Source organism: Poecilia formosa, unplaced genomic scaffold (assembly GCF_000485575.1).
Source record: "Poecilia formosa unplaced genomic scaffold, Poecilia_formosa-5.1.2 Scaffold235, whole genome shotgun sequence".
NCBI lineage: Eukaryota > Metazoa > Chordata > Actinopteri > Cyprinodontiformes > Poeciliidae > Poecilia > Poecilia formosa.
In genome coordinates this window covers 357,161-376,767 of record NW_006800174.1, presented here as the reverse complement: position 1 = coordinate 376,767, position 19,607 = coordinate 357,161, and the positions used below count along the sequence as shown (strand labels likewise).

The window sequence follows — 19,607 nt, the reverse complement described above, 5'->3', positions numbered from 1 at the left end:
TCTGCTTGACAAGAGGACATCTAATGTAAAATAACAAAAACCTTGTACCCACCAATTATTTTAAAGATGCATTATGTACCGGCTTGATGGTTTGATTGTAGCCTGAATTTCCCTTCCTAAGAGAAGCTAAAACTTGTCAGAACCAAGGCAGGAGCCACTGACAGAGATTGTAACTTAACTGGTCTGAAGTGTCGCTATTAGTTTGACAAGTTTTTTTTGTCTTCTGAGTTTGATCACATAATGAGCAGCTGAGTTCAGAGGTAGCCCACACTGACATCTCTGATCCAATCTTGGATAGATTGATATATTAATACTGTTTAACTGCATAATATCTCATCCAATACATACTATGCAATAAAGGCAATTTCCATAAAGTAAAAATGCAATTGTAGTCCTTCTAATGTACGCTGCACTTCTTTTATGCTTCAATGTACTTTTTCATTTTCCTGCTGCAGAATATCAAATCAACATTGGAAGTCATTTTTTGTTGTCCTGACCTTCTGATTCACAGTCTCATCCGATCAGCAAAGGTTGTTATTGAATCTATAAATACCAACCTGAAATTAACTGCACCAGAGGGAATTTAATAAACCGAGGTAGAAAACTGGCTTTATTCCAGTTCCACCTCTCAATGTCATCTGTTTGCTCATCTGTGTTTGGAAGACTATAATAACCGGAAAGTAGGGTGAGAATTTGCTTGGCAGCGTACCTGTCAGTGTGTTTCCTCCTTTATAGGGCAGGTTTTTCACAGCCTCTATCACAGCCTCTTTGGTAGTGTGAGCATTCAGATGCCACTCAATCCTGGGGTCTCCACTGTACTGAGCAAGTCCTGCATTGGACAATAAAAGATAAGACGTCGTTCAAGCAATTGAAAGAGGAAAAATCCAAAACACATCTCACCTATTCTTGTTTTGTCAAATTCCACAGAAAAGGCATTGACAAGGTTTTCTAGGAAGGCTCGAACCAGCCTGAAGTTAATCCGACCGATACTCCAAGAGCCATCCACCAGAATCACAATGTCGGCTATGGCAGGAGTCTTGCACATGAATCCATCTTCACCTGACAAAGTGAAAAAAAGAAAGCAAAAGCAAAATAATTAGTATTTTTAAAGAGAAAAATGGTAATTAAACCCCAAAAGACGTCAGGCAATGATTGAAATTAAAGTTATATCAAACTTTGATATACCAGTATAGTGCTCACACATGTTGAACCTGCAGAGGTAAAAGTAGGACAATTAGATCTGCAGCTTCTGTCCTAAAGTATTACAAAGTGTTTCATTAATTCTAATTCACTTCAACGCAGTATAATTAAACCCCAGAGGACCGAGGTGCTTAGTTTCAGCAGATGAAAAATAACGGCCCTCTCTGTTGTTTGTCTCAATAGTTTACTGGGTGATAAAGCAGACCAGGCTCTAATGAGCCAACAGCAGTTCATTTACAAACGCTCATACGGCAAACAGAGAAAGTCGAAGGCCAACAGAATAAGGAAACAACTTTATTTCAACCAACCATTTCCACATCTCTGGGAAACTTCCTAGAGCAGGGATCGCAGGACAGGAGCAACGAGTGTCCATACAAAAACGTCTCGTCAGCATGAATCTGATACATAGTTGACCCATTTGCTCCCATGGTTTATCTACTGTATATATTTGAACTTTTTAGAGCTTTTGCAGCTGTTGGCGCATAATTTCTTACCCTACAGATATTGGAGAATATTCCTTTCAGGTCACAGCATGTTTTAACATTTTGTCAGAGTGGAGCAGGTTATAAGAGTGAGTGATCGGAGGGCTGGCAGGGGCATTCTTCAGCAGTCGTTTTATTCAACGTTGACAGGAACTTAGTGGGGTATCTCTTCTGGCAAGTCTCAGCAGTGTTGGAATGTGAGCCTCCTTCCTGGTTTGTTTTAAATGTCTGAGCAGTGATTAAATATATATTTGGTGGGTAGAAGGAAGCAACGACACAGGAGACACAATCAGGAAGGTGCAGTTGAAAGGATAAAATTTAAAGCTTATGGTGTTTGATGTTGGTTTTGTGGAGGAAAAGGACATTGACCACTTACTGGGAAGGTTTAACGTAGCAATCAGAAAATGCTTCATTTTGCTGTGATTTCCTTGATATTATTCAGTAAATTAAAAATAGGGCTGAAAATGTTCTGAGAATTCTGAAAATCTGAAGTTTTTCATGGAAGTGAATGAGAATTTGAACTTTGGTCCTTTATAGGGTTTTAGATATATTCGGAGAAATATAATTTAGCATATCAGATGTCAAGCAGGTACACTTTAGTAAATATATGCTATTCCTCAATTATGCAGACGTCATGCACTGTTTACTGAAGGTTTATTGAGGCCATGTCCCTACATGCACTGTGCCTTCCTGAGTTACATAGACAATTTAGAACCCAGGCTTATGGAGGATACATGTCTGAGTCCATGGACTACATAAACTAACATACTATTAATTATATATTTGAGTGCTTGCTTATATATAATATAATATATAATTTTGTTATAATTATATATGATATAATTATAATAAAATGTGCTTAAACTAACCTAATTTCAGGTTAGCTCCAAACAAATTTCCACAATTCCACTGGAAATGACTCAATTGGAAAAATCCTCAGCTTCCCCAATTTCCCTTTCTATGCAACATTTCCAGTTAAGTTTTAAGAAAAAAAAAATCCTTCCTTTGATAAATCTAATTTAAACATAGTTTCAAGTTTGCTTACACACAGTGACATTTAAAACTTCTGATGCCTTAATTTGTGTTTTTTTTTAAGCTTTGACCTTTCCATTCTGACTTTACTCGCTTTACTTTAGGAACTTTAACGCATGATGCTAAAGCACATTTTTCTAGCCTTCTTGCCTTAAGTTGCCATTGATATTATCAGTGTGAATATCCGATTTGGTCAATTTAAAAGGAACTCAATTACAAAGTTGACATTTGAAACTGTGTAATACATCTTGTATTAGTGATTACTAACACAGCAGTCTTTGTCTGTATTACACAGAAAAAAAGATCCTTTAGATAAAAAAGATGTCAATATTTCCAAAAGCTGTCACACAAAAGCTGGAAATTCAAATAGATAAAACAGAGCAACTTTCCTTTGATCTATTCAGTCTTTTTGTCATCTGCTGAAATACGGCTTTACAGTAGATATGTATTTTCAGAATTAAGAAACCTCATCAAAAAGAAAAACATTTGAGGCCTTATAATATTTATTGTTGCTTATACTGTCTGCAGTTCTCAGACATGTGATAAATATCTGTTTTCTTCATTTTATCTGCCATATGACAAACAGGAGGGCCTTGAAGACCGAGGGGAGTTGAGAATGGCACTGTAGTGTAAATACTCTCTTTCAAAGATGTTTCAGAGTTATTTCAGAAACAGGTTCCAAACATTGTCAGAGTCTCTTTACAAGCTCTCCATGAACTATTTGAATTGCTGCTATTTGGCAAATGGTTTTGCAACTTCAAAAGCAGAAGCACAGATTTCGGCCTCAAACTCCTATAAGGCTTAGCTGCTGCTAAGATGATACACCTTACATTGTTCACACCAGTTTAATTAAATAGTCAGTCTCAGTTTGTGTCTTCTTATGACTTTTGGTGAAGGCGAGTCGATTTAGTTTCTCTATTACCAATCAGAACAAGTGACAAGTAATAGAAGAAAAGTTTGACTAAATGAAACTTGACTCCGATGTTAAACACTTCAAGGATTTAACTTTTGTTCCGCATTTGTTTCAGACAGAAGGCCTATGAATTTCACTAGCAAAAAAAAAAAAAAAAAAAATGACTGTCTCTAAAACACTCAAACATTTAGAACAATATCCTCTAATCTGAAATATAAAGTCACCAAAAACACAACATGCTTGTGTTAATTTGATTATGTGCTGAAATCCTTCCCACCATTTCCTGTTAGAATGTATCAGAAAATAAAGCAATATAACACGGAAATATCCGTGTTATAACACATAATATCCCTGAACAAAGATGTTGTTAAGAGGAAGGATTTAAACGAGTTCAATGCCAGAAAGGAAGGATTCATTTCAGTCAGTGCAGGAAGCAAAACCAAAAAGTTAGACAGGGATTTAGAGCTTTAGAGCCAGCTCTGTAAAAGACTGACACCTGGACTGGTGGTGAAAGGGTGGAAGAGAGAGGAGGAAGCAAAGGAAGAGCCACAGACACTCATATATTACAGGGCGTAAGTGCAAAAGTATGTCTGTGGTAAATAACAATGCTCTTTCCTTTGGCTTGATTTCCAACTCCTACCCATTTATTATTTCTTATTCTCAGAGAGAATGCCCAACCTGCTGCTAACACCATAATTAGGCCTATTCTGTTGTGTTACAAGTGCTATCTTAGGAAGTGTCCTCATTTTGCCTAACTGAAAAATAAAGTGTGAAATTGGTGAGAGAAAATAGTAATACTTCTTTCGGCACTTTTGGACCAAACAGTCTGAGCAGCTGGGCAAGCTACGCTAATTTGGAGAGAGAGCAAAATATCTGTTGTGGATTATATATATACAGCATTCTGGTTGCATGTACACTGATATAATTGTGTGATCTAACAACCAGACAATTTTGAATCATGTAATTCCTCGGTCACAAACATTTAAATGTCTCATCAATCCATTCAATTCACTTTACACCAAGATTTTGAAGCTAACATAAGCTGATGCAATGCAACCGAGTTCACTCGATTGGCTGGCATTTGGAAAGTAGTCATTCCAGGTGCATCATTTATTTTCCTTGGCATTGATTGGCTTATTAATATTATCCAAAACCCAATGCAGATCGTTCCCTTGGCTAGTATACCTATACCTGATTTTTATAGCTGCTTCAAAAGTTAAACTATATTGGGGTGTTGGTCATGAATGTGGAAATAATCGCAGAAGATAAACTGGAAAACTGACCAATCATCCAGTTACCTACTCCACCGCTATCATCTGCAGCTCATCTGGGGTCAACAAGGCATTCCCTACCCTATTCACCAAGGAGATACAATCTCTCCACAAAGTAGCTGGCTTGCCCTCAGGTCTCTTCCCATTAAGACATGTGCAGAATACCTAAGCACTTATTCAGAACACATCTTTACCAGATGACCACACCACCTCAACTGGCTCCTTTAGAAGAGGGAGAGAAGCGATTCTACTCAGAATCTAAGGCAAATACCTAATTCCTAAAATATCTATGAATGACGGAGCATCTAGTCAATTTGCAGAGCACCTTGCAATACTTAAGTTTCTCAATCTGGAGTAGAAGATCATTTCCAACCCCAATCTAAAAACCAAACTGTTAAAATAAAAAGATGCAACTTTCTTAATAAAGTAAAGCCTTGAAGTGATGGATTACTGAATTACTTCAGCATTTAACCATCTAGGTGGTTAAATTGACTTGCAGCCTGCAAGTCACAGCCTGCAGCTACTTCTTATGAAAATGTTTAATGAATTTACTAACAATAGGATTTATCCGAAACACAAACATGTTGAAAAATGCAATTGATTGGGTCAATTCTGAGAGTTTAATAAAGAGAGTTTTAAACTTTTGCCACATATAAATTTGACAGTTGTGACAAATTAAAATGTGTTTCAAATTTGACATTGTAAAGCTAATGAGGAAATTAGTGAGTTAGTTATGCAAAGGTATTAATTATTATGCTGGCAGCTATATTGATCACCCCGATTTAGGGATCATTCTGACATTAGCAAGTGTGTGCAAAGCTATTGCTAATATCTTCAGTTTAAATGACACGTTTCAACTTTCCTGGACAGTTACAAATTGATCCTATGAGATTTAGTGAAAAAAATGAAATTTTGAGAGATAAAAGCAAAGGGATGCAGCCAAAAAGAGATATGCATGAACAGAAACAAAGGCAACATGTTTACTGATAGATTCTTAATAAGACAGCCATTAGCAAAGGTCCCTCAGGCCGCTTCTTCACAGGTTAAAAAGTCAAAGTTTGAGGCACAACCCGAGACGGTGGATGTCAGGAGTATTAAGCAGAGGACTTGACCTTAGTCGCCAAATTATAAACAATATTTTAATGAGTCCTTTGTGTTTACTGGTATTCTTATGCAGATTTATGTCTGCAAATGCAGAAAGTGTTCAGTTACCTTTACAGAAAAACAAAAAATATTTTTTTATTGTGTACTATACAGTAAAAAACTGAATACTATACTCAAACAATATACTGTCTATCATATACTTCTATACTCGGTGGCTATGGTTGCAACTTATCTGGCATTACTAGCATTGTTATTATTTGCTTAACGCCTGAGGCACTCTGTATGATTAAACCACATATCCACCCCTTTGCAAAATTATTCATATCTATTCAACTTTTTGGCATTTTGTCAAATAAATACAAGCATCAAAATGCTTTACTATGATTTATGTCATAGATCAGCATGCTGTAGTGTATAATTGTGACATAGAAGAAAAATAAAACATGATATTCAATGTATTTTTCTTTTTACAAATAAAAATCAGAAAGGTGTGCCATGCACTTGAGTTCAACCCACCAGTGTTGATATTTTTGTTAGTTGTGAATCTTAAACCTTTTGTTTTTTAAAAAAGAATAGGTGTGTGTGTTCCTTTATCTTCATGCTGCTGCTAAATGATGTTTCATAAGCAAAGATCCAAGGCCTTCATAGAACAGTTGGACTTATACTGAGAATGACTTAAACACAGGTGGATTTTATTTACTATTAGCAGGTGATGAATGCATTTGGTTGCATTAGATTTTACTTAAATTGCTCAATGCATTCCACATTTCTGAGACACATTTGTATGAAAAGATTCGAATCCATGCACAATTTTTTCTTTCACTTCACAGTAATGCATAACTTTGTATTGGTCTACCATAAAAAAAATCTAATTAAATTAAGCTGCATACATACTTTTCCAACACACTGTGAAGGAGAGGAAGTTTACATTTAAGGTGTTTATAGGAAGAGTTGCAACTGTAAAGTTAACAGCTTCAATGTCAGAGAGTACATATAGTACTTATAGTGGCTTGTTCCAAAATATCTATGGAGACACAAACTGATTTACATGCCAAGAAGACAAAAGGTCAGCTCTCTCATTCCACAATGGCAAAAATGTAAGAGAAAGTCATTGGATTTTTAAACTAATCTGGTTACCACTTGTTTATGTATGCTCATAGTAAGGTTGTTTACATTACTGGTTGGCCAAAAATGAACCCACCTAGCAAATAGGTATGAGCCTCCTATTGAGTAATTACTGCATTATTGACTATTTTCAGCTATTATTTAAGGCCTGTCTGATCAACATCGTACTAATGTAAGAGCTGGGTCTGTATGTCCTTCGCAGACTGTCTGGTTGTCAGTGCAGGCTCCCTCTCTTCACCAATCCAGTTTGGGGTGTTCAAGGACTGGATCTTAATTAATTGAATTTTGGGAACCTCAGCTTTCCTTTTGGCACATGATGAGGTTCTGTTGAAACTTTCAACAATGAGTTAGCTCCTCTAAGTGTCTGAGATGTCCATGGTTCTTCATTAGTAGCAGTAGTAAAATAAAGTTGGAGATGGATGGATTGTTTGGGATTTTATCTGACATAATGTGGGCGCTACTCCACACTGTCAAGGAAGGAAATAGCCAAGTCAAAAGGCAAAGCTCTCAATTTACCTGTCAGACAGCGTCCCTATCCTTATCTGTGGTCATAAGATGTGGATCTTTATAGAAAAACACAAAATCCTGGATGAAAGCAACTGAAATTAGCTTTAAGCATAGATGACTAGGCTCACTGTTAAAGATAAAAAAACTCTGTCATCTCTGGGGAGCTTTAACTGGAACAGCTGCTCCGCTACATCAAAGCACCAGTAGAGGTACTTTAGGGATCTGATCAGAACTCCTCCTGGGTCCCGTCGTTTGAAGGTTTTCAAAGCACACCCCTCTGGACTGGAAGGAGAACCCAGGACAGATCCAGAACCTGGGAATGCCTTGGGACCACCCAGAAAGACCAAGAGAGCGTTGCTTTGGCGATGAGTGATTGGGTATACTGGGCTGTATTTCAGTTATTGTTTTAACAGCATGATATTGGGAAATGTTTTATAATAATATCATATTAGTAAATAGTACAATCAAGATGGCAGTTGCCAAATAGATTACTACTGATTCTATCAATCTGTGATGTTTAGCGTTTTGAGCATTGTCAGTTTCAGGTGTGAACATCTGCTGGTGTTCGTCCCCGTCCACCTGGCTAAATATTACAGTCGTATCGCAAAAGCAAGTTCAAAACACTAGAGCATAAGATATTAAGTTTTTTGCCTAAAACCTAATATCTCATGAGTCTTTTAGTCTACGCTTGATCATTTATAGCAAAAGGTGCAACCGCAGGTAAAAAAAAAAAAAAAAAAAAGTCCATCATCAACATGTGGAAAGCTCAGCAAATTTTTGTTTGAATTTACATTAATTCAGTGTTTGGGTAGTCTACTAATTTCAGATTAACTGATTCATAATTGGACAGTAAAAGATGTTTAATAGAAGACTTAAAAAAAACAAAAAAACAATATGTCACCCGGATGATGCTAAGACTGCCACTAAAGGAGTTCTGGATAAAACATTTTTACAGTTAATGAATTATTTTTTTATTATTATTTTAAATGTAAAATGTATATATTTTGTTATGTTCTGACTTAATTCCTGCTTCATGGTTGGTTTCAAAGTTGAAATAATAATAACATTTGATAAATACACAGGATGCTTTAGCACTTTTATCTAAAGTTCAAAAAGATGTGCAAATCATGTTGAATTGCAGTGCTGTTTAAAAGATGTTGAACTATGCTGTCAATCTTTAAATGCTGCAACACTTCTGCCTTAAATTTACTTCTGCAAGAAATCCAGTTAGAGAACTTTGGCACTTAATGTGACACACTTTGTGCTTTTTTTCCATAAATATGTAAACCAGAAAAAGAAAAAACAATGTAGATGTGGGCCAAACATTTAAGTCACAGGAAATTCCACCAGGTATACAAATCAAGTACACAGGAGGAGTGAGAGCAAACTGCAAGCTGCAGTTCCACTACATGTGAGGTGAAAATATCAGGAGAACAACAAAGCAAAGTTACTGTGACTTTCACTGTAACTCTGCATAATTAATTCAGAAAACAACTTCACATTCAGAGAGCACAACGCATTATATTCATAAAGAATCAGATCACATCTTACAGTTCCACCTTCATTTATTGTAAGATGAAGACATTTGTTATCTGTGAGCAAGCATTTCCGCAATCTGGGCGTCTCTCTCTCTGTCTCAGAGACATTCTTCTTGACGCACAAAATAAAGAAACTAAAAAAACTCATCATAATTTCTCATCAAAACTATAACATGTCAAAACTGTTCCCATATCTGATCTCCAACTTAGCTGGTTCCTCATTAGGTTGTAAAATGACAGCTTCCCATCTTCCATTTCTATTTAAGGTTTTTTTAATATGCATAGTCTATCTTCAATATCTGCTAGAAGCATGCATTTATTTATCTTGCACCATGCAATTAATTAAATTTTTATGTAAATTCCCTTTTTGACAAAGCATATCTACTGCTCACTACATCAAAAATACATTCTCCATGTTTTTGGGGTTATTCTTGGCAGCAGAGAGACATTACTCTTTGCATATCTACGGAAAATACTTAAATGTAAAATATCTTGTTGATGAGGAAAAGAGAGATGCAAAAAGTGGTCTATTCAGTGCACACATAAAATAAGGAAATATGATTATTTGTGACATGGTAACTTAGATCCAGAGTGTTGGATCACTGGTGCAATGCAACAACAAATATGGTTCATTCTGAGTGCTACAAAAATTATGCAAACAAGGAGAAAGTAAAAACTTGCCACACCAGTAAACAGAAACACAAAGGGACATTTGATGGAAAAAAGCAAAACAGAAAATGAATCCACAACAGAGTAAAGAAAAAGTAAAACACAAGCAGAAAAAATTGTGATCAAGAAATGCTTTATAAAAGATTGATAAAGGAGTGAAATTTGGGCAAAGTAAAATTGGAGAAAAACAAAAAAGAAGAAAAGGTATACAAACACTGGAAAGATAAGAGTCAGAGTTAATATGAGCTTCAGATGTAGGGAAATCTGATGTTCAGGGGAAAATCTGAATGAAAAGAAAAAGAAGAAAGATCTACAAGCATGAGATAAATCTGCAAACTAACAAACTCATTCTGTGCTAAGAAACCTTTAGGGAAAAGCTCCCTGGAGGAATATTCAACACACAGAAACAAACCCTGAACCAAACAAACAAGGAGAAAGTAAAAACTTGCTACACCAATAAACAGAAAAACAAAGTATTTTCCCATAATGGCAAAAGTACAGAAAGTGCTACACTTCAAGGCATGACAAAAAGAAAAAGATAAAACAGAAATGTCTGACAAGGGCATCTAAGTGTCTCAGTATATGAAACAGCTTATAAATAAGCTGTTTTTTAAAAAAATGACATATTTAAAAGAAAGTGCAGTTTGTTGCAGTCAACACAAGCCCTTGGTAACTAGCTCACATTCCAAGCAGTCTCAATAAAATATGTAACATGCATCATCTTTCCATCTGTACAGATTTTCTGCTTATAATGATATGCACTCATTAACAAAGCTCAGGCACAGAAATGCTCAAATTTTGTTTTTTACGGTTGTGTTTGTGGGAGATCTTCTTTTCCCTTTGTTTCTGTCGTTACATGCAAGTTTGCTCCTTTTCTCTCATTGGAGTCTTTTTGATGTTGGTGAAGTTCTCTAGAGTCTACAATCGTTGGATACTACGAGGAAAAGCACCCTATTAAACTGTTGTCCTTCTGTTGTAATACCAGATGTCAAAATGTGCACTGAGCATTGGGCAGTTGGTTGGTATCATACTGAAAACATTTGCTGCTCTGTCTCCCTCTTTCTACCATCTGACTGCCCTCATTTCTCTTTCAAATCTAAATGAGGTTGTCACTGTGTCAAATAGAAGATGATGGAGCTTCAGCTGCTCAGGAACCTCACTGCTTTGCCAGCATTATTGCACCTCTCTACCCCCATCCCAGCTACATACTGCCTCGCTCCTGTTTCAGTTTCACTAAATCAACTTCCTCTCCTTTCCTGGCCTTGCAAGTGCCCTACACAGATGATTTATTGGGTGATCATTCATCTTTATTTGTAGTGTAGCAGGTAGACATTCCTGCAGCTGGCAGATCCTGCTGTGTCCGTCTTCCTAATGTGTTTCCTGCTGATGGACCGCGCATGTTGAAAGTGTTCCAGGAGCTGTGCCTTGTTTCCAGTCAATTCCAGGCTCATCTATGCCTGTGCATTCATTACTGCGTTACCCATGTGGCCTAATTACTTGGACAGCTTATCTTTGTTAAACATTTGGCCTGTCTTTTTTTTTTTTATCACATTTCCACCAAAAGTCAAGTTAGTGTAATTTGCATGGCCAAATAAACCCATATAAAAATGTATAAGTGCATCACTTGGAATATTTTATCTAAATGGAAGATTTTTAAATTAGGAAAGCATACTTCCAATCAGTTTTATGTGTATGTCATTGATAGCACTAAACTGGCAGTTCTGAAAGACTTAGCATTATGCCAAACTATATACTAAGCAAACATTTTGTTTATACCATGCTTAATTTCCTACACATATTATAAGGGAACAAAAAAAAAAAACTTTGGATCTTTCAATATTTTGTGATTTTTTTAACAAACTCAACTCCGTGACATAATAAAGACTGTTGTTAAACAGTTGAAGAAGAATGTTTTACTAATGTTAAAGAATCTGATTTGAATTTGACAGAGAATCTGTTTAGGGAGCTAAAGATTGGGGTGATGGCAAAACAACCTCTCCACATCTAAAACTTGGACATTGTTTTAGTTTAACTAAACGTAAATGATCAAAATACCAGATTAAGGATTATTCTTGATCAGTTGCCCATTGCTACCTGACTCAATTCAATTTTGACAACTTTACAAGACATTGATTTTTTCCCCATTCCACACAGTGTGGGAATATAAACATGACTAAGTGTTTAAGCTTTTCATTTTTTCATGAAAACGTCCTCAACCTGAAATGAAAATTGTTGAAAATGTTCTCAAATAGAAGTTGTGACTTGCATGAACTTGTTAGACACAGGCAAAAACTCACTCAATAAATTAGTTTAACATCTAGATATTTGAAGAATGGGTTGAAGAAATGGGCTGACTTACATCAACTAAGTTTAATTTGGCCTTTTGTGTAATCCATTTACACACACACAGCTACACACACACACACACACGCACACACACGCACACACACACACACACAGATACAAATACTCCCATGATGTGTGGGACATTTGACACTTGCTGTGATTTCTCTGCAGCCCATCCTTTCTGTGTGCAGTCTAATTACTGGAGGCCTGAACAAATGGTCCAGGAATTAGACCTCAATAAATAGGTCGTGTCAAGCCTAAAACGTGGTCATGTATCAAGAATGAGTTTATGTGCTCAGTAATTGAAATGTCTTAAACTCGACCTGCATAACAGATTTACTGTTGGCACATTATTTTCAATAAGAAAAGAAAAAAATATAGAACAATATTACAAGCTTGAATGCTGGTCTTTTATAATTTAATCTTGGTCCTATGGATGTCGCTGAAAAATTGTTAAAATAATTTATATTAAGATTTAATTACAAATAACTTAGCCACTCAGTCTTGTAAAATGATTAAAATGTGTTATCTCTATTTTGTGCCTTCAAAAATTAAAAACTACTTTATATTCTTTTGTAGTTTTTAAACAATAAGGCAGGAAGGAAATATACTGTGCCATAATAAAGTAAAAGTAAAATGTTAAAAAAAAGTCAAAAAATGCAAAATATAACTTATCCATTTCTAAATTTCTATTTCACTTTATGATCTCACAGAAGAGATATATATATATATAAATGCTTATTAGTCAACTAATCAGGTAATTATTAGAGCAGCAGACAGCCAAACTTACCATTAGTTGCAGCCCTACGCCTGAAAATTACAGATACATTCTCCATCTGCTATCAGGTGCTATTGCACCTTATCACATGTCACCATAGCAACGCTGATTTACAAACTATTAGAAGCACAATCGCCTAAAGACTGCTTCATTACTTTCTAAAATGTAGGCATTGCTGACATACTGAGAACTGATTTATACCAATACATGAATCACGTTGCTGGCAATCTGATTCAAAGGCCTTGGTCAGAGGCTGGACCCCGCCCTTTTTCCCTCACCAAGTGAACTCTTCAAAAGTTGGTTGTGTGTATTTTAGTTTTACAGCTTGTAAAAATAAGCAGCTCACAAGCTTCGGTCTGCACAGGCTTGTCTGCAGAAATGTGAAGAACAAATTTTAAGAAGTTAGCAATTCTATACTTATGGGTATAAATACAAACATGCATCCAATTAGGGTAATTTTCACCTACTTACGGAGATGCATGTTCCTAAAAGTATAGCCATGAACACATTTATCTATGCAAACTTTGGTCAAATTTTCCAACCATTGAGACAATATTATGATCTTTAGTATTGTGACAACACTGTGATTTCTAGTTTGAGTCAAACAAGTTTTCTCTAAAGCTCATCTTAATTTTTCTTCTAATAAGCATGTGGACTTTACATACTATTAGAGCTTCAGTGATATAACAACAAGCCCCACCTCCCACTTCTGAACCCAGGTGACTAAAACAACAAAAATTGATGGATCTCAAATACAAACAGCCTTAAGAGCAATTCAAGCAAATATAAACTCAGGTGAATCACTCAACAATGTGCTTGAACATTTGGATTTCTTTTCTTTAAAGACCTCAACACATTTTTTATGTATTTATCACAAGTCCACACATGCCTGTGGTTAAAGGGGAAGGTAAAGTTCAGCATCAAGGTATTTAACAAGCATACACTACACACTGAAGAACAAATACCATTTGTATGTTTCTTTATCATTTCAGAGCAATGTATCAGTCAAGTCATAAAGCTCAAAGACAACCCATAGGAAAAAGGGAAACTCAAAGCCCCCAAGACAACACATGCTGCCATGGCAACAACTCTGAGAGGCAATGTTTATCTACATGTCTATCAAAAATGATCAGGGAGTGTGCCATGACAGGTGTGTGTTGGAGCTTGCTGCAGCAATCAGGAGTATGATACCAAAGTAAAACTCCTTACAGAAAATATGAAACCTGTTGTAGAGCTGATTTGTGATTCCAGTTTTTACTCAAACCTGAAGCCTGAGAAACAGCTTTTTTTTTTCAATATATACCAATCTGTAAAGTCTTTGTGTGGTCATAGACCTGTACCATGCAGCAAAAAAAAATAAAAATAAAAAATACAACCTTGTTTTTGGGGGGGGAAAAAAGTGGAAATATAAGCATGGAGGAGCTGAAAATGTTATCGGCATGCATGCATTTCTGGAAAATGTATGTTTGCAAATGCAAAAAAGCTCAGTAAAGCATGTCAAACTTCTTTTCTAACTACTACAGGCATAAAAAAAGAGGAGATATAGGTCTATCTTCTAAACTGTTGGTGGCTAAGAGGTCCAGTATTATCAAAACAATCACATGTACATTTTATCACTTCTACTAACACCTTCTAAACTTTATGTGAACACCATTCATGAGGCAACAAATATTCCACAGCCAAAGCCAGAACATCACTGAAGTGATGCCAAAAGTTACCTCATAACATCTTTCAGATAGCAATCTGCTTTCACAAAACAGCACTGTGTCATCAACTGTTTATGATGATGGGGTCTGTTATTACCCATTACCCTTGCGGACTTCATCCTGTAAAACATGATATAACAAAGGCATATATAAAGGAAGACCTGCTGCCTATCAGATAAAGTCACTTCCTCCAGTAGCTGAATCCACTTTACGATTAATACACCAGAGTGTTTCTGAAACAGAAACAAGCTAGATGTTTATTACATACATAACACACGGAGTCTGTTTTTCAAAGGTTTCTGTTCATTTTACATTTAGACTGAAGAAAACCACCTTGTTGTATTATTAAGATTTCTGTAAATTGTGTTGTGGCTCATTTTTACAGATAAATCTGTAAAAACGAGTTACAACAGATAAATTATTGAACCTCCAAAACAGGTTCAATAATGTCAGTGACTGCTATTTTGGCTAATTTTTTTTTCAATACAACCAGAAACCTTGGTTTTGAAAAAAAAAAAAGGTTTATAAATTTACAGTAATACATTTGAATAAAAAAAATAATTTATATAAATTTATGTATTTTTTCAATTCAAATATATTACTGTACATTTATAGCAGTCACTGACATTATTGAACCTATTTTTGAGCTCTGACAGATATATATATATATAAGTTTTTCTCTTATATTCCTTATATTCAATTGATGAATGAGTCATTGTAAAGACAGAAAACAGATTCTTAAGTTTAGATCATCCAGCGTGTAATTTCACAATATGCATCAAAGTCCAACCAGAAAGAGATACCAGACAGATCAGCAGTCAGGTGTTTGCACTGGCCTGCAGTGAAATGCGAGCAAAGACAGATTAGATGAGTTATAGTGCTCTAATGTAAGCTCCCACTCGACATCAATCACGGCAAGAGATTTGGACACAAATCGTTTGACTGAGAAGAAAAAACTATATACCCAAATTCTTAGAATCTAAACAAGAGCTGCTAAATAAACCACAAATAGCCAACATTAAAGTTCAGTCTGGTGAGGAACAAAGATGATCACGTCAAATAGAATTTAAAACTGGATTTTTCTGACATAATACTGTCAAAATCCTGAAGAAACATTTTAAACCAACATATTGTGTTTAAATTGATTGTGATTTAAACATATGTGTTGGGACCCAGCGTGAGTCCTGACACACCAAGAAAGGAGTCATAAGACAATCTCCAGAAACAAAATATTCTGTTTCATCCGCACACCGATTTGTTCCATACATCTAATAAACAATTGAATGTGTTTGTAGTCACCTGATGACACTGAAATGATCAGCTGTGTATCATCTGCATAATTATGATAACTTATTTTGCAATCCGTTGCCATCAGAGCTGGTGGGAGCAAAAATAGGAGGGGCCCAAGAAGGAACCTTAGAGAACCTCACGTGATTTTTGTCAACTCCAATGGAAAGTCACTTATTGACACAATGAAGTCCCTGTATTGCAAACTACCACAGGTAATGTGAGGGTCAGAAAATTAACCAACTGACTAACTAGCCAACCTGATTCAACATACAAATGAAAGTATTAAAAGCTTAACACAAAAACAGCAGAAAACTGGGACTAATGTCTTTACTGCTTTTAGGAATGTTTCCATCCTGGGGGTTTGCCTGAAGCCAGCATATGGCAACCGAGTGTGTAATCTGATTTAATACCTACAAGGGATCAATAAACAAACACTGTCGATAATAAAACTCTATAGGGGGTTTGGCAACACTTTAACAAAATCCTTCAGAGTGAAGACTGGGAGACGAGAAGAAAAACACCTTACCTAAGCAACTATGGAGCTAATTTTCCCCCAAAAGTCATGACATCTGGGGTGATGAATACTTTAATGTCCTCTAGCTTGCATATGTCGTGTTTCACTCTGTTTTACAGTCCCTGTTTGCATATTATTTGAAGTCTGATGAAAGCTGAACAAACTTTTGTTTGTTTACACTTTTAATGATGATGACTGCGACTTTTATTTTGCATAAAAAATATGTGTGACTAACATTCCTATTCAGATTGATTAGAGTGATATTTTATAACTATGATCCGCAAATAATGAAATATTTCATTACTCTACCGTAGGCTCCAGCATAGCTGCTGTGCAGTTAATTACAACTACCATCTGCCACCTCCAGCGATTGCAGCCTAAACTGTGATTCTCAGATAAACAGTAGCCGTAAAGCAATGAAGTATCACAAGCCATACGTGTCCTGTGAGCATCTGGATGACCTGCAGACATGAGCGTGAAGAAAATCTGTCACTAGGAGACAAACAGGCAGCCAAAGCTTCAGAATGACAGCCTCTCAAGCAGGCAGCCATTAAAGGTCTCATCAGTAGCAAGGCAGCAGACCAAGAACAGGCCTGCACAACTAAAGCTGTGGTATTCAGCAAGTGTGGGCAAGGGGCAGACTGTCAGCTTTTGGCTTAGAAATTCTGAAAGAAAAAAAAGAGGTGATTTTTTAAGAACAAAGGAGAGAAAGCAGCTGAAGAAAACTACAAAATTATGCTAAAAATGAAGGCAAAACTGGAGAAAGAAAAGAGAAGGTGATAAAAAAACAAAAAAAAACTTATAAATTAAAATGTGTTCCAGTAGAAAGTGGGAAGTTACATCATATTTTAGAAGAAACATATCCAACACCTGAAAATTTGATCTGTTATTTTAATTTGCTTTACTTTAAGGTGTGGATGAAATATTAAAGTGATGATTAGATGTAAATTGGTTTAAATTTCACAGCTTTCAATTTGTTTAAAGTTCCCAAAATCACTAAAATAAAATGTTAGCCATTCAGTCTTCGGGTCTGAAATATGTTCTTTATACCATGCTGAATATTTGTGCATCATTCAAATTTTTGCAACAAACATGGCAGATAAAAGGATAGTGGCTGAGACATTGAGCACAAACGGTGGCAGAGAATGAAGAAAATGTGATGGAAAGACTAAGAAATGAGCTTATAAATTTAATTCCTGGAGGGAATAATGGCGACATCCTGCTTTCATGGAGAACCCAGGATGGGAAATGCAGAAGCTGCACGTGGGCAGCAGTCATGAAAAACAAAGCTTTCTATCAATGGTTGGCTCCTTAGTCCCCCATCTGTCCCCTTTAGCCTGAAGCCAGTTACATCAGACCGACTCAACATGACTCACACACACACACACACACACACAAGTGTGCACATTAAACCTGGACACATATGCATGTGGTTGCTTCAACAAAATGAATACATGTTCAGAGAATAGAAATGGCTATTGGGGATCAAACTGTTAAGAGGATGAATTAAAGAAACCAGTACAAGGCAAGATGAAATGCATTCAGACAAGCCTAATCCACAGTTGTTCTTTGAACTGGTGGCTGATTCATAATTTTTTGGCATTGCTGTATTTGGTGGATTAGGATTTCTTTTTGTCAGTTTAGTTTTCATTTGTTCAGGTCTAGTTCTCCATTATACTTCACCAAATCTGTTCCAAGAATGAAAAGTTTTTCAGCTATAAGCGTAGCTTATATAGTTAGGAAGATATTAGGAGGAGTTAATATTTAGGTCACAACCATGTTAGAGTCTCATGTTGAATGCAAAAATATTAAAATCCAATAAGCTAAATTATTTTTTACACTGCATCTTTTCTCTGTTAGGTAGTGCTTTAGGTGTTTGTTTTCAGTGAGTGTTTTGCACATGAAACTCATTGGTGATGCATTCCCTGCTACCTCCCCTTATCGAGATAAGGAGAGGTAGCTACCATCAGGTTTCTATGGTAATAACCCACTAATGCAAACACAATGCCAGTTTAAAGGTTCATAAAGTCACATTTTCATTAACAGGTTTCCAGTTTGACAAACACTGTAAACTCATTTTAATTAGTGGCCAGCGTCTCACTGTTCCTATTAGTATGAACATATTACATGTAAGACTTTCTAGCCTCCATGTCTTTTCAAAGTTTTGCGTAAACAATGATGTTGAAAGTTAGACTTGGTTAACTTCAACCCTTAAAACCTTCAGAACACTGTTTACACAGCATCAACAGGATAGCCTGTTTAGACAAACATCAGTCATTTTTTCATGCCTTTTCAACAAAATCTGGGCTAGATGATTTGTGTTTTTGCAGCCATATGAGAGGATATAACAAACAACCTTCATATTGAGGACTATTTTAATTAAGTATTATAAAAAGTAATTTAGAAAGCACCAAACCAACAATAATTTGACAAAGGACCGACTTTTAAAAAGCTTAAAGAGATTGAAAAACTGACAAAACTCTGAATTTCAGCAAATTTAACCCAACACTAAGGCACAGTTATAGAAACATGTACTTTAGGATAAAATAGGTTTCTATCACAAACAAAACAGCATTGTAACATTTTATATAACTCTAAACTCTGTTTACCCTAATCCCTAATCCTAACCCTGCATATGCTTTTCTGGGTAAAAACAGACCTCGTTGCATTTCATCTGCACCACAGGGAACCCTCAGAGTCTTAGTGCAAATCCTAAATAGGTTTAAATAAGCTGTGAAAAACATTACAGGCCAGATTTATTTGCATATATGACTCCAGATTACACTTGCAAACATGATCACAGCAGGCACCATTGGTGCAATAAATGCCTCAAAAACATGAATAGAGTTAAGTTCTATAATTCTAAATATATTTTCTTATTTATTCATCAAATATTTATGTAGCCTTAAATTATACTGCTTACACTAGAGACATTAGTAAAGCCATGCATTCAGAATCACCTAAAAGCTATTTTATTATTATATTGAAAGAACATTTTGTTTAAAAAGAAATCATCTCAGTTTTTAATGAGAATAGTAGTAGTTCTTTTACAGACAAAGGAAATCCATTTCAAAGTAGAAGTAACTGCAGCAGTAAAGCAAAATGTCTTTCCTCCTCCTCATTATTCCCCCG

The 19,607-nt window shown here is 35.8% G+C and overlaps 1 protein-coding gene across 1 annotated transcript in view; it reads right to left on the bottom strand.

The window, feature by feature from the left end:
- LOC103149766 (collagen alpha-1(XIV) chain-like) overlaps positions 1-19,607 on the bottom strand; it is a 60,538-nt gene that overhangs the window by 14,251 nt on the left and 26,680 nt on the right. Inside the window, exons 6-7 of the mRNA XM_007569073.2 lie at positions 901-1,059; positions 710-829 (exon numbers count right to left, since the gene is read on the bottom strand). Of these exons, the coding sequence (XP_007569135.1) occupies positions 710-829; positions 901-1,059 (279 nt within the window). The remainder of the gene's footprint in view (positions 1-709; positions 830-900; positions 1,060-19,607) is intronic.